The sequence below is a fragment of the Dipodomys spectabilis genome, unplaced genomic scaffold (assembly GCF_019054845.1).
Source record: "Dipodomys spectabilis isolate Male_0828 unplaced genomic scaffold, ASM1905484v1 ptg000241l, whole genome shotgun sequence".
NCBI classification, from domain to species: Eukaryota; Metazoa; Chordata; class Mammalia; order Rodentia; family Heteromyidae; genus Dipodomys; species Dipodomys spectabilis.
The window spans coordinates 5,936,192-5,951,612 of record NW_024870918.1 but is presented as its reverse complement, the minus strand read 5'-3'; the positions used below and the strand labels follow the sequence as shown (position 1 = coordinate 5,951,612).

General features: G+C 40.0%; 1 protein-coding gene across 5 annotated transcripts in view; it reads left to right on the top strand.

The window, feature by feature from the left end:
• Trpm3 (transient receptor potential cation channel subfamily M member 3) overlaps window positions 1-15,421 on the top strand; it is a 277,889-nt gene that overhangs the window by 96,946 nt on the left and 165,522 nt on the right. For all 5 annotated transcript variants that reach the window (XM_042699329.1, XM_042699328.1, XM_042699330.1 and 2 more), the window contains exon 9: window positions 2,911-3,034. In XM_042699329.1, the coding sequence (XP_042555263.1) occupies window positions 2,911-3,034 (124 nt within the window). The remainder of the gene's footprint in view (window positions 1-2,910; window positions 3,035-15,421) is intronic.

Genomic DNA, 15,421 nt, shown 5'->3' with positions numbered 1-15,421 from the left:
TGTTCAGATCTTGACTCTCAAGAAAATTAACTGGCAGGGTCATGCTCCTGCTTAAATCATTCATTGGCCTTTCATTTCTTTGGAGACATAACCCCAAATCCTACTGGGAGTGGTAGCTTATTCCTGTAATTCCAGCACTTGGGAGGCTGAAGCAATAGGTTTAAATGTTCAAAGCCAATGTAGGCTATATGGCAAGACCTTGTGGAAGGAAGGAAGAGCAGAAACAATGGATAGAAAAAGGGAGGAAAAAAGGAGAAAGAAATAAAAGAAAATCTCCAATACAATCTCCGAAGCCCCCCATGGTCCTGGCTTTGATCAGCCTCTCTGTAAACCCATCCTGCTTCCATTTGCTCTCCTTCTTAGTCTCTTGTCCAACTTAACAAATACCTCAGCAAAATGTGTGGCATTAATGAAGAGAACAAATGTGGCCTGGGTCTGGATCCCATAATCTCCCTTAAAAGCACATCACCAGTGACTTTTACTGCCTCCTCTAGCACCAAGCAAGGGGCCAAATCTTTACCATGGGAGCCTATGAGAGACACTCGGGATCTGAACTATAGCATGTCTAGCTTTACCCCTATGACTTTCTTTTTATCTTCTCCAAATTAGGTCTCTTTATGACATCTTTGTCTCTCCTTACCCTGGCCATAACGCTATCTCCATGCTAATGTTCGTTCACTCTTCAGGGCTTGGATAAAAGAGCACTTCCTCAGCGGTCCCTGGACCCCTACATCAGCTATCACAGGCTTTCCTGTTTCTCTACCACCCATAGTCAGAGTTGAACTCCCATAACTGTTCTTCCATCCAATGCCACTTAACCCATTGATGTATCCACAGTGCCTGGCACTACATGGACCAGTCATGTATGCAAATGTTCATTGGCATTGGTTAAAGGAAGGAATACATGGCCACAGCCAAGCTCAGGGCTCATCCAAAATAAATGTGATGATCTTGAGAGATTTGGTATCCTTTTTTAATCAACCTTATCAAAGCTACTCTCTTTTTTTCTAAATATATCATTGATACAGATCTTGCCAGGGGATGAGGACAGGAGATGTAACCCAGCCCTCCATCCAGATTAGTGAACTTCATAATCCTTTGTATAGTCCTGTCATGGGGAATGCCATTCTTTCAAAAGTGGCATTCATGGGGCTGGGAATGGGGCTCCATGGTAGAGTGCTCACCTAGCATGCATAAATCCCTGGGTTTGATTCCTAGTACCACATAAACAGAAAAAAACATAAGTGGCACTGTGGCTCAAGTGGTAGAGTGCTAGCTTTGAGCAAAAGAAGCTCAGGGACCTGAGTTCAAAGCCACAGGACTGGCCAAAAAAAAAAAAGTGGCATGCCTAAGATCCAACTTGGTGCATTCGGTAAACCCCAGGCTTCAAATCTCCCTCCTTGCTTTCCTTGAACCAAGAAAATTTGTCTTGATTTCATGTTGAAGGAAAGGTTCCGCAACTGTCTGCTTTAGTAGCCAATGAGCAGGAAGAGCAGTTGTATGAGCACTTAGAGCAAAAAGAGGTAGCTTGATGAAGATCTAGGTTCTGGTTCTGACTCTGCCATTCATTTGCTGTATTTGACCCTTAGAGCTAAAATATCCTGCCTGTGAAATTATAGAAATCTATTTGGATTCCTTGTAGCACCAAATAATTTACCATTTTATCTAGGAATTGCTGCTACTTCAGCAATGGAGACAATGGACATGTTATGAAATATTAGGCTAATTATGGTCATTTTGCCACGGTCCTTGAGAGCAATTTTATCCTCCTGAGTTTGGACAGTCTCTGTTAATAAAGTGTTCTCATTTCCTGCCATTTGGTGACTAATGAGAGAGCCTCTTCTCACCAGATTGGTAAGAGGAGTTAAAATGAGCTGCTATTGATCCATAGTCAAGACAACATAATTGTGCATTGACACTTCCTATGGATCAGACTTCACTGTAACAGTAAAACCTCAACATAAATAATGAGGTCTACCTACCTTGCATTTTAGAATAATCTTAAAACTCCTACTTTCTGTTTAGTAATGTTGAGACATAACCTTTCTTTAGAGATGACATGGTAATTTATGGAGAAATGATATAGTATCCTATGAAGGTAAAGATGATTAATTCAAGGCTTTTTGTGTGTGTTTTCTTTGGTGCTGGCCTTGAGCCTTAAATTCAGGGCCTGTGCACTGTCCCTGAGCTCCTTTTGCTCAAGGCTAGTACTCTACTATTTGAGCCACAGCTCCACTTCCAACTTTTCTGTGGTTAATGAGATGAGAGTTCCCAGACTTTTCCGACCTGGTCTGGCTTCAAACTGTGATCCTCAGATCTCAGCCTTCTAACTAGCTATGATAATAAGCATGAGCTACGAGCACCTAGCAAGGCATTTTTTATTTCAGAATTTTAGGAAGAAAGTGTTAAACACAGGTGATATAGAAAAAAAAAGAGAAAATAGTAATGGCAACAAATAAAACCTAGATCAATACTCCTACTGTTCTCAGTTAGGTTCTGAGACATTTAAATGGATTCATTTTCAACAACATATCTCTTTAAATTATCTCAGTCGAAGTAACTATTATGAGAAAAATACAAAAAGAACAATGTGCTATTTCAAACAAATCCTCAATGTTTTTTGTGTCCATACTATTTCTCTTCCACAGTAGAGTGCTTGAGGTTAATAATGCTAGTTCATAGTTCAAGATAACTAGAAGGGATTTTTGCATGTATCACAGCAAAGAAATAACAAACAAGTATCTGAGCAGTTGGATTCACTGAATACTTGGATTACACAATGTATCATGACTCGAAACATCATCACAATGTACCTCACAACTGTGTATAGTGATGTGTCAATACAAGTTAAACCAAAAATAATGTCCTGCCTTGACCTGTTTGACATTGTGACATTGGTTTTCATTGCAGGCTTATCAATGAGTCATTGAGGGACCAGTTATTAGTGACTATACAAAAGACCTTCACGTACACTCGAACGCAAGCGCAACATCTGTTCATCATCCTCATGGAGTGCATGAAGAAGAAAGAACTGGTATGTAAGTCCCTGTCGGTGGCAGCTCCCCTCCACATTCCCTAAAGCTTTCTTCCATTGCATCTTATTTTCTCTTCTGGCCAAGCATTTAAAACCACCCTCAAGCTTCATTGGCTCCATTAGTTTATTCCCCAGAATAGTTTTTTGTTTTCCTGTCTTGACTCTAACGAAGTATTTGCAGCAGGGTATTAACATCATTCCCTTTGGAGCCCATCCAAGTGCTTCTGATTTCCCCAACTAAATGAACTGAAGAGGAAACAAATAGGTTTCCTCTTGGCAATTGCTTCAGTAAATCTTCCCTTTGGTTTGAACTTTTGCCCTGCTTATGAATAATGAATCACACGTATGCTTTGTATCAAGTATCTTCAGTAACACAACATGGGGCTCTATGCTAATCTATACAGATGGAAAAATCAAGACATGGACCCCCAAAGTACTGGAAACATCCATATAGTTTCTGAAGTATCCACCAGTAGCTACGAAAAACCTTTCCTCCATCAGAGCAAAACGTCTTAGAAATGTGCTGTAATAAGGGAACTCTGTTGGGTCAACAGAAATAATGTTTAGTTGGCACTTGATCGGTGCCAGCCAGAGTGCTAAGTCCTTCTGTTACCACACGCATCATTTCAACTGTCCCAAAGAGAGGCACAATTATTAGCCTCACCTTACAAATGAGAAAATGCAAACTCACTTGCATAGCAAATAAGGATTTGGACTCTAGCTTAGCCCCATGATGGCTAATTTCTCTGAGGAATATTTTTATTCAGAAATTGTCTCACTAAAGCCAATATGTTGAATCAACCACTCTGGATGAATTCCCATCAGGCCTCAGCAAGTAGAGATTATTCTCCTAGGTCAGTTGAGCCCAGCTGGTGAGAGAGTTGCCAAACATTTAGATAAAGAATTGATTAGAGGGGCTGGGAGGGTGGCTCAGTGGTAGAGAGCTTGCCTTGCATGCCTGAGGCCCTGGGTTCAATTCCTCAGCACCATATAAGCAAAAAGAAAAAACCCAGAAGTGGTGCTGTGGCTCAAGTGGTCGAGTGCTAGCCTTGAGCTGAAGAGCTGAGGGACAGCGCCCAGGCCCAGAGTTCAGGCCCCACGACTGGACCCCCCCCCCAAAAAAAGAATTGATTAGATTAAGCAAGACTGTCTCCAGAGAACACCCACCTAGTCTTTGTGAGCCTTCCAGAAGCTTCCAGTTGGGATAGAGAGGAGCTGAGAAAAAAGGGACATCTATAGACCCATGAGCATCTATAGACCCATGAACACAACTTGACTACCATATATAGAGGCAAAGCAAGCAGTTAATAATAAATGATCATACTTCCCAATAAACGATGCTGTCATCTCAAATGTGACACTTGGTACCAAGTGATATTTTGTACCCTCCTTTCTCAAACGTGGTTAGGTCTCAGCCTATTGTGTTTTCTTCATCTAAGAAAGTATCTAAAACTTGAGCTTCCATAAGCCATAGGAGGGATTTTTTTTCTCCCAAGTTCTGGTGATTTGCTGAAGGTGAGGCTACCGCTATGATATCTTACTGGAACTGCACATTTCAGTAGCCTTGCTAATTTCCTGGAAATGCACTTCTAATGAAATCCTAGGAACCAGTTGGAGGTCACAAAACCAAATGAGGCTGAATGAACATCTCCAGGCATTTCATGGGATGGTTCTCAGGATTCCGCCTGGTGAGAGTCATGTGGCTTCCTCATGGCCCCTGCTGATAAAAGTCAGCTGCACTTCAGTGCGAGTTAAGAAATATGAACTACTGTATTCCTAGCTGCAGGCTAAGGAAACACATTCTAATAAGCAGCAAGTGATAGTCTCTGGATAGAAATGTTAGAGATTTTTAAGTCATAATTATAATGAAAACACTTGCATTTCTGAGGGGCTGTGTCCACAGACAGTACTAGATGCATTACAAATAAGGTGGACTCCAGGTACCATCTTCTCCCTTTACAATCGCATCACCTCACTTAGAGCAGAGGAGACCGCCTGGCTAGAAAAGCCATGAGGACTGTGTTGCAGAAGAATATCTGCTCAGTGAGCTGCAGAGCCCACAGCTAGGACAAGAAGCACTGAACAGGAATTGCTCTTTGTTTGTAACCGTTAGAATTTCTTTGATTTTCTGTAGAAATATGGGCAATCTATCCATTTCCAGATTGGGCTAAAGGACTTCTTTATGACTGGTATTGACATCTGTTTTCCCCCTTCAGCATCTAATTCATACACATAGTGGAGCTCTTGTTAGTAAATGCCTATTTGCTTTGAGAAACACAGCAGAGGGGGCTCATGGGAGACGTATTTTGATGGGTCCTGCGTGGTGCTCTGTGTGATGGCTGATCATGACATCAACACCCAAGGGTGCTGCTGTACTTTCTACTTACTTCGTGTAGGTATGTAGGTCTTGAAGAAGTTCATTTCTCTGCTTAATCAAAACCAGTTGTCTTTTGTTTTTTCTCAAGGCTGATGATTTATTAACACTTGAGCCATTCCTTCACTTCTGGGTTTGGGGTTGGTTAATTTGAGATAAAGCTCTCACAGACTTCTTTTCGCCAGGCTGGCTTCAAACTGAGACCCAAAGATCTCAGACTCCTGAAGAGCTAGGATTGTAGATGTAAGCCACCAGCTCTGGCAAGAACTGTTGTCTTCAGAGAAAACACTACATTCCTTTGAAACCAACCTATGACCTAATTCCATCAATGTCTTTGCATAGAACAATAAAAACTGCCCACAACAGCATATTGATTTGGGGGACATAAAAGAATACCACAATCAGAAAAAGAGGTTCAACTGACCATGCGCTCCTTGAGGCAACTTTATGTATAGAAACCACAGAGCTTCTTCCTTCCAGAAGGTAGTGCCTGCTCCTTTGTTCAGCTGCTGCCTCTCAGAGTCTCTGCTCTTGGAATCCCTTCAGAGCCTCTGCTATTAGTCCTGCAAACCCACCAGCCCCATATGAGGACAACAAGTTGATGTTTTAATGAAGACTGATAGTACTCATTGTTGTATATACCTTGGTGCTTGTGGCCCTTAAGAAATCATGGTGGCTAATAGCAGTGACCCAGACCCTTGTTCATGACCTTCCCGGTCTATGCTGATAAATGATACCCCATTGTCTTTCGGTGCTAGTTTTGTAGTTTTCAGTTTTCTCATTGCTGTAACCAAACACTTGACAGAAGCAGTTTAGAGGAGGAAAGAGTTCAGTCTCAGAGGATTCGATCTATGGTCTCCTGGATTCATGTGCTTGGGAAAATCATGGTAACAGAAACCTGTGGGAGAGGGGATTGTTCCCCTTATGGCAGATAGGAAGCAGAGAGGGAGAGAGGAAGAGAGACAGACAGAGAGAGACAGAGAGACAGAGACGACAGAGAGATAGAGCAAGCAGGTTCTAGGTATAATCTTCATGTGGCAAACCCACAGTGAGCTACTTTCTCCAGCTAGGCCTTACTTTCCGAAGTTTCACCATCTCCCAAACAGTGCCACCACCTGGGGACCAGGTGTTCAACGGACATGTACATCTGGGGGACATTTCCAATTAAAACAATTGTTTATCTTTCCATCATTTCTCACCCATTCCTGGGCCCCTTTTCTGTATTGTGAGTTGATGCCGCTTCTAATCCAAAGCTTTCCAATCCGTTCCTCCCTCCAAAGCCTTACCTGCACCTGTCCCAGCACTTCATTAATGCTGAACCTGAACTTGGATGCCAAGCTTCTGCACAACTCAGTATCCTGAGGTCAAACACCTGAGTGACCTGTGTGGCAGCATATGTAAAAGGGTAGTTTTCATTTTCTTGTACTTGAGGATCCGTATTTCTATTCTTCCTCACCTGGATTCTCACGCATCTCCATTGCTCTGCTCTGGGGGCCTGCTTCTCAGTACCACCCTCAAAGCTGAGTCCTTTGGTTCTAATCCACCTAAGGCTCCAATAATGCTGGGACATTCTTGTGTTCATCTTTAATTAATAGTCATCCTTATTCCTTATAATCCCTTTTATATTTTTTCAAGTTTTAAGCTTCCCCTTATTACTTTTACATACTTTGGTTTTACGTTTTTTTGTTTACTTTGGAATTATCTTTAAGTAGTTGTACAAAGGGATTTCAATTCAAAACATCAGTTTGTGAGTACAATGCATCTTGATCAATGTCACCCTCTCATCATCCTCCCCAAGTCTCCCAACCCCATCTATCCCTTCAATCTTATATATTTTAAATGATAATCTTTTGCTAGTTAGCTTCTTCCAGTGTGAGGGGATATTTATGCACCATATTTGCAGTTTCCTTTGATAAGCAGAAATGTGCAAATCTAATGTAAATTCCCTGGCAGTTTTGTTTTGCTCTTTAGACTCTAATATCCAAAAGGTATTTTTCTATATTTCCTTCTAAAACTGGATCAAGATTCGCCTTTCATATGATATCGACAACCCAGTTAGAACTGACTTTTCATCTAAGGTATTAAGTCAAAGTCCATATGGGTAACTGACTCTGCATCATTTACTAAATGGTCTATCTCTATGAAACTTTTGGTTTCTTAATAATATAAACATATTAGCTCTGATGTCTAGGAGGGCAAGTTATCCTCCTGTTATACTTCAGGATCAGCAGCTACAATAGCCCTCTGTTCATATATTAATCTTAAAGTTAACTTGTTAAATTGTGTGTACACTCACACACACATACACACACATAAACATACTCACACACACGTTATTAGAATGTGAACTGAAAATACATTGATTTTAAAGATTCAACCTCCTCATATTCAACAAAAGACCTATCCTTGAAAACAATAGTAGAGGTGTGGCTCAAGTGGTAGAATGCCAGCCCTAGTAATGACACCAATAAAAGAAAAATGGGAGAGAAAGAAGAGAGGGGGAAAAAGAGCCATAATTTGAGCTTCCTTGTAGGTAGGATGGTATCTTGATCTATGCTTTTTTTCCTTCTATCTGATATTACAGGAAGCAAGTCTTCCTCCTGACATTCTCCAGACACATCCTAGGTCACGCTCTGATCTTGACATGGAAAGGATGCATTTTCATAAATGCAAACATTACCTTGGGAAGCACAGTTTTCAGTTCTTTTTTATTTATGACATTTTTATAGATTTAAAAATCTAGTACCATGGAAAATTATAGCAATTCTTCTTCAACTCCTGTGAAGTTTCCCTTTTACATATTTTGTGGTTATGTTACTAGGCTCATAAACTTTTAAAACTGGTTATATTTCCTAGTGAGTTATTTTCTTTTTTATTGTTGTTCTTGTTTGGTAAGTTATTTTCTGTTACAATTCACTGACTTATTTGTTCTTACAATGCTTCTGTATTTTTCTTTATTTCTAACTTTTTTATGCCTTATGCCTTAGATGATTTAATAGTATATAGCTTTATTTTTAATATCATATTAGAGGCTTTAGTTTTAAATGGTAAGTTTACCTATTTACATGTATCCAGTCATGTTTATATTAAATAACCTTTTCACATTTTATTCACTCAGTCATACATTTCCATCTACTGATTCTCTCTTCAGCACTTCACTATTGGACCCTTTTTGCTTGGTAATATCGTATACCTCTTTGGAAATTATTCCTAAAACTCTATCTCTGGCCCTAACCTTTCTCTCTAAGTATCCAAAATCATGATTGCAACTTGCAATTGAATGTCTTACTTGGTTCCTCAGCCATTCCTTCAAGTTTTATCTGTCCAGAAACAAACAAAATCAATCTCTCTAGTACCCTCAAATTCCTCCCAACCCCACTCCTCCACGATATTCTGCCTACTTCTTGTTTCATTTCCTCAGTCCTGAAAGTGTTGGCTCTTCCCTTCCCCTTACCACACAGCCACTCAAACCACTATTGTCAAGTTATTTTGATTTTCTTTTAGCAGTATCTCTCATATCTGCCTCCTCTATTTTGACTCCTGTTATTACTCTTCTTGATTGTGTTCATTGGAACCTCGTGATTCTTTTCCTACCTGCTCTCAGGAAGAAAAAAATAAAAGCTTCCAAGCTTTCTTTACACTAATCATTTGGGAGCTGAGTTCTGATTTTGTCATTCACTTGCTTAATTATCTTTAAGGATTTTTTCTTGTTGTGAATGCTTGAACTATTTAATGTAGTTTTTTGATACCTTCCACAGTCTGAATGTCATTCCCATACTGTTTCCCTACCTACTCAGGTCTTCCAAATTCCTACACTATTCTTGATCTAAAACTTTACTCTCTTCTCCTGCCATTTGTACATGCATAAACTGTATGCAACTGTAGTCATCCAGCTGCAACATCTCATAATCACTGGCTATGATTGTCAACAGAAAGGTACATGGAATATTTTACACTTGCCAGTAGCCTATGTCTAGGCTGTTCCTTGGGGGAAGTTATTACTCATCATTGCTCACATAGGGTCTCTGACACAATTCATTTTATGTGTAACCTCTGCCAGGATCCGTGGTTACAGATTAAATAGTACTTATTTTAAATGAGATGTCTGGCAGTGCTGAGAAGAAAAAAGTAGAGATTTAATAATTGCCTGTTGAGCTTACACCTGAACTAAATGGATTTGGGTCTTTGTACTTCTCTTATACCAATTAAACCTTTTCTCTTTTCCTTTACTTTCTCTTTTTTAATGTCGGTGGTGGGGCTTGAACTCAGGATTTGGGAGCTGTCCCTGAGCAATTTTGCTCAAGACTAGTGCTCTACCACTTTGAGCCATAACTCCACTTCCAGTTTTCTGATGGTTAATGGGATATAAGAGTCTCACAAACTTTCCTGCCCAGGCTGGCTTTGAACCACAATCTTCAAATCTCAACCTCCTGAGTAGCTAGGATTATAGGTGTGAACTACCAGTGCCCAGCTTCCAATTAAATCTTTATATGCCAGGTTTCCCTCAAAAGGTAAAATAAGAAATCTACACAATATCTTAGAAGACAAAAACTTAAAACAACAGTTTTTACCTCAACATGCTTTCTCCAAAGTGTCTTACTAGTATACTTACTAGGAAATACAGGAAAAACTATCTGGATTTGATCCTTCTGATGTCCAAATCTAGGGTACTTTGTAATTTTTAGCCAATTACCTCAAAAATAGCTAAATTGTTACCATGTTGTAACTCTACTCATAGTTTCCAAAATAAGGTAGTCAGCCAATGATTTGCTTTGGGTTTATGTTGTAGCTAGAAGACTTATTGACATACTCGTGGCCCAAAGGAGAAAGAGACAAGAATAGCTTCGAGTAATAACTTGTGATCAAATTAATTTCTTTTTTTAAAACTTTTTATTGTAAAAGTGATGTACAGGGGCTGGGAAGGTGGCTCAGTGGTAGAGCGCTTGCCTTGCATGCATGAGGCCCTGGGTTCGATTCCTCAGCACCACATGAGCAGAAAAAGCCAGAAGTGGCGCTGTGGCTCAAGTGGTAGAGCGCTAGCCTTGAGCTAAAGAGCTGAGGAACAGCACTCAGGCCCAGAGTTTAGGCCCCATAACCAAAAAAAATAAAAATAAAAATAATAGTGATGTGCAGAAGGGCTACAGTTACATAAATCAGGTACTGAGTGCATTTCTTTTCAAACAATGGGACCCCCTCCCTCATTTTCTCCCAGGTTTTTCCTTTATGACTCCACCCCCCAAGTTGTAGAGTTCATTTCCAACAGTGTCTAGTGAGTACCACTGTGAATTAGTCCCCCCTTTCTCCCACCATTTCTGTGCTTCCCCTCGCCTTCAAATTAACGTCAGAGTGTCATCTTCTGACTACTTCTTGGGTGCCCCATAGTCTTTACAGTATGGTCATGTAGTCTAACCTAATTCCCTATCACTTATTCTCATGTGCAATGAAGTTTCCAAAATCTGGAATCAAGCATCACAGCAGTAGTACTAAGCGTGTTTTCTCCAATCCATCAACTTGAGAGGTAGAAGAATGAAACTTACTTTTTCCTTAAGACTCAGCAGGTAAAGGCTTGCCAGGACCACAGTATTAGTCTTTTGGGGACTGCAAGTTCTATCAACAGAAATTTATTTCCCTGAGTTTGGGGGACTGGGAAGGCCAACCTGACAATGTCAGCTGACTCAGAACCTAGGGAGAGCCTTCTCCTTCGTGTTGCCTTCCTGCTGTCTTGCACAGGTGGAAGTTTGTCATCACAAGATCCTTTTGTTCTCTGTTCTATGGACCCCAATCTCGTTCCTGGGAATCCAGCCTTCACAATCCCACCACTTCCGCTCGCTAACCTCCTACCAGCCTCATCTTCATGATTTAGATTCAACACTTGGATTTGAGGAGATGAAAATATTCAGATCATAGCAGTTGCCTGAATGCCCACCGGGCAACACGGAGAGGAGGTACTTTGGGAGTCATCTGAGGATGCGGTGTCTGTCTTTATTTAGAACAGAAGGGATACCCAACCAGAGAAGCTAAAGTCATGGGCTTCATCACTGCTCTGCGCTGGCAGCTGGTTCTGTAGAACTGTATTCACATGGCCTTCTCTCTTGTGTAGCTATCTGACGGCAAGGAAATGCCAAGGACATAGAAAATGTGCCAACAGAATAGGAAGCGAAGACATTAGATCGTCACCTTTTGCATTCGTTTTAGTTAACTACTTTGCAGGCAGTATTTTACACTGTCAACCTTAAACTGATTTTTCCCATGGATTCCATTTAGACTCACTTTTTAAAACCTCTTTGATACTTCTTACAGTTCACTTTCTCCTTCCAACATTTCCTCTTCTACTCCACTCTTTAAACAAACATTTAAAAGTCAATTCTTTTTTCTTATGTTTTTTATCTTTAAGTAGCTGTACAAGGACTTGCCATTTAACAAAGCAGTTAACGAACACAGCTCACCCATCTCTCCCCTCTCCTTCTTAATTTTGCAGGATATACATTTTTGGGGGGGTTGTTTTGTTTTGTCAGTTGTGGGGCTTGAACTTGGCTTGGGCTCTGTCCCTGCACTCTTCAGCTCAAAGCGAGCGCTCTACCTCTAGAGCCACAGTGCCACTTCCCGTTTTCTAGTGGTTTATTGGAGATAAGAATCTCACAGACTTTGCTGCCTGGGCTGGCTTTGAACCATGATCCTCAGATCTCAGCCTCCTGAGTAGTTAGGATGACAGGCGTGAGCCACCAACGCCCGGCACGTTGGGTTTTTTCTTGTCCACTTTTTCCCTTTGACCGCCACCCTTTTGAGTACCCACTCCCTGATGTTTTGCTTTTCTGAACTTTCACTTTGCCTTTAGATGGTTAATTCTTAATTCTTTGTCCTTTTATTTGCTATTATGACTGCAAATACCATTGTGAGACAACTTCCCCAAATACAAAATATCTAACTTTGTCTAACTTTATCTAGCTTTCCTTCAAGCTCTTGCCCTCAGCACATTCATCCTTTCTTGCCTAAGTTTTTTGAAGTCTGTGTATTTCCTTGTGCCCTGTTAGTTAGATATTCTTGTACCAATCCATCTTATGTATTTCATGGCTGACAAACCTTCCTGCATAAAGGCAGGTAGTATTGAAGGTTTTTCATGCACCCTTCATGCCAAACAACTCATTGCCTGGGATTGGTTTTTGATTTTCTAATTCTTTGGTTTTATCCAAGTTTATAATATCTCTATATCCATACCTATTTACCAGTTATATTTTATATCCAGACATACCTACACATGAAAATGCTCACACATAAACATGCACACAAACAGCTAATGCATTAACTCCTTTATTTATAATTCTCATGGTGTTTATAATGTAATCTTTGTTATTGATGTGTATTTCTCTTTTCACGTAAACTATGAAGAATCAAATCTGCATCAGATTCATTATTTAATGACTTTTCATACACTCACCCATGTCTAATTGTGCTTAGTACAGCATCATTATATGTAGCAGATACAAAATAATTCTGTTTAATGGATGAATGAGCCAATTAATAAAGTCAGATGGATATACATTAGTATTGATGATATATATATATATATAGTAGCCATAAATTTCATTAAAACCTCTACTTGCAGCAGCATAGCTCCTACGGGAGTTATATAGATTTAGTTTATGGACTTCGATTTGATTCAGGCCGATCTACTTAATTCTGTAGACCTGTGGGAAGCTATGCAATCTAATAATTGTGAGGATCCAGCTTTAAAAGCAGACAGACTTGGACTTTGAGTTCATAATTCCAATAACTTAACGCTCATTAATTCTCAATCCTTGGTTTTAAAAAGATGAAAATAATACCCTGGAATCTGGGATATTCAAGGCTCCCTCCTTGTAGCTCAAAACTATGCTTTGATATTGTGTGTGTGTGTGTGTGTGTGTGTGTGTGTGTGTGTGTGTGTGTGTGTGTGTGTGTGTGTGTGTTGGTTGGTTGGTTGGTTAGTTCTTGGGCCTCAGTACTGTCCTTGAGCTTTTGTGCTCAAGGACATTACCACTTCCAACTTTTTGGTAGTAAATTGAAAATCAGAATCTCATGGACATCCTTGCTTGGGCCGGCTTCAAACCATGATCCACAGATCTCAGCCATCTGAGTAGCTAGGATTACAAGAATGAGCACTTGGCTGCTTTGATTTCTTTTAACGCTAATAAGACAAGCATCAATATACCAAAAAAATATGAGACTGCCATAAATGTTTCATATGTCCTGTGTCCCCCACTAAATGCAAGGCTCAAAAGTAGCCAGATATTCCATAGCTTTCCATTTTCTGCAGAAGGGTGCTGGGTTCTAGAGATAAGGAATCTGTTTCTCCTGCATATAAGAGAAAACAGCAGTTGTCTGTGGCTTGCAGATGAATTATCGAGGGCCTAGACTCCACTACAAACCAATGTAGGGAGATTTATTATTTCTGTGACAGTGAATTGGAAGCCTTTGCTGACATCCAAGTGTAACTTGCTTACTACATTTAGGAAAATAGGAACATCTATATACCCTTCCATAGATTCATGAAAACCAAGCAAGCATGCTTCTGAATGAAGAGTTTTCATCTCCTTTTTCAGATAGGTATCCTATGTCTGTGAAACAAACACAAAGTGCAAGAAATTTCTACTTGAGAAAAGTAGATAGCAGACTCTTAATATCATGATCATAAGATGCTTAATGTTGCCTAACAGGCTGAAGTCTCAGCACCAAGCAGGAGCTATTCCTGAAAATTGTCAGTACCACTCTGTCCTAGATTACTGGGAGAGTTAAACATCTCAGCAAAATGTGTCTAGCTTCCAAGCAGCACTGGCCATTATAATTATTAATGAACATTGTTAGTCACTATTACAATTATTCTACAAGGAGAGATTAAGGCAGATATCTCCTTCTTCCTTTGTCTTTTCCCCACTCCTTGTTTTTTTTGGGGGGTGGAGAGAGTCCGGTTGTGGGGCCTGAACTCTGGGCCTGGGCGCTGTCTCTCAGCTCTTCAGCTCAAGGCTAGGATTCTATCACTTGAGCCACAGCACCACTTCCGGCTTTTTTTCTTTTTGCTTATGTGATGCTGAGGAATCGAACACAGGACCTCAGGCATGCAAGGCAAGCACTCTACCACTGAGCCACTCCTTGTTTTTTGACCTGTCCCTGTCAATCCATCTTCGACACTGAATACCAGTAATCAACAAAAGACAGGAACAAGCCAATGCCATCTTTAAAGAATCACAACAATGGAATGACAAAGCCTTGGAATGGCCATAGCTAGAGATCTGATCATGATTCACCATAATAACGATGTAACTGACAGTGAGATGTGATTGCCTCTATTCATCCTATAACAGCCAGAATTATAATAATAGTATTACACCATAACTATTACATGTCAGTTGATCTCAGACAGTTCCATAACAAATTTCCATGATATAGCTGTACAAAAACAGCTTGAAAAAATATAACATTAATTATTTGACAATCTTATCTATATAAATTAATATAACAAGTAGATCTAACTCATTTAGTAGCTCTCAGATACTTTGGGGAGTTGCTCTTTGAAATGTCCCCAAATTAGTTCAATGTCAAAAGATTTAATTCAGAACTTGATGTCAGGAAGTTTGTCAAAACAGAGGCATAAGACTCTTGATCAAAACAGAATCACAGGTCACCGTGAAATAATTATCATTCATTTAAACAAACTGACAACTACAATAACAATCAAAAGACTTCAAAGGCAAATACAAAAAGCCATATAGTCATAGGAAAAGTTCTTGCTCTCCAGTAAAAAGACTCAGTGATCAAAGGACTGGGTAATGTTGTATTTCTGATTAAAAGCATCAATTCTCCCAGAAAGCCTTGCTGTTTAAACATAGCAACCTGGCACATACAGCGACCAGCACTAATATAAGGGAAATAGGTTGTAGGTCTAAACTCATAGACAAATGCCTGGATGGTATTTTAAAGGAAGCAGAAAAAGCTGAGAAATCCATCTGCAAAGCATTGCTTCAAAATTTCTATCTCTA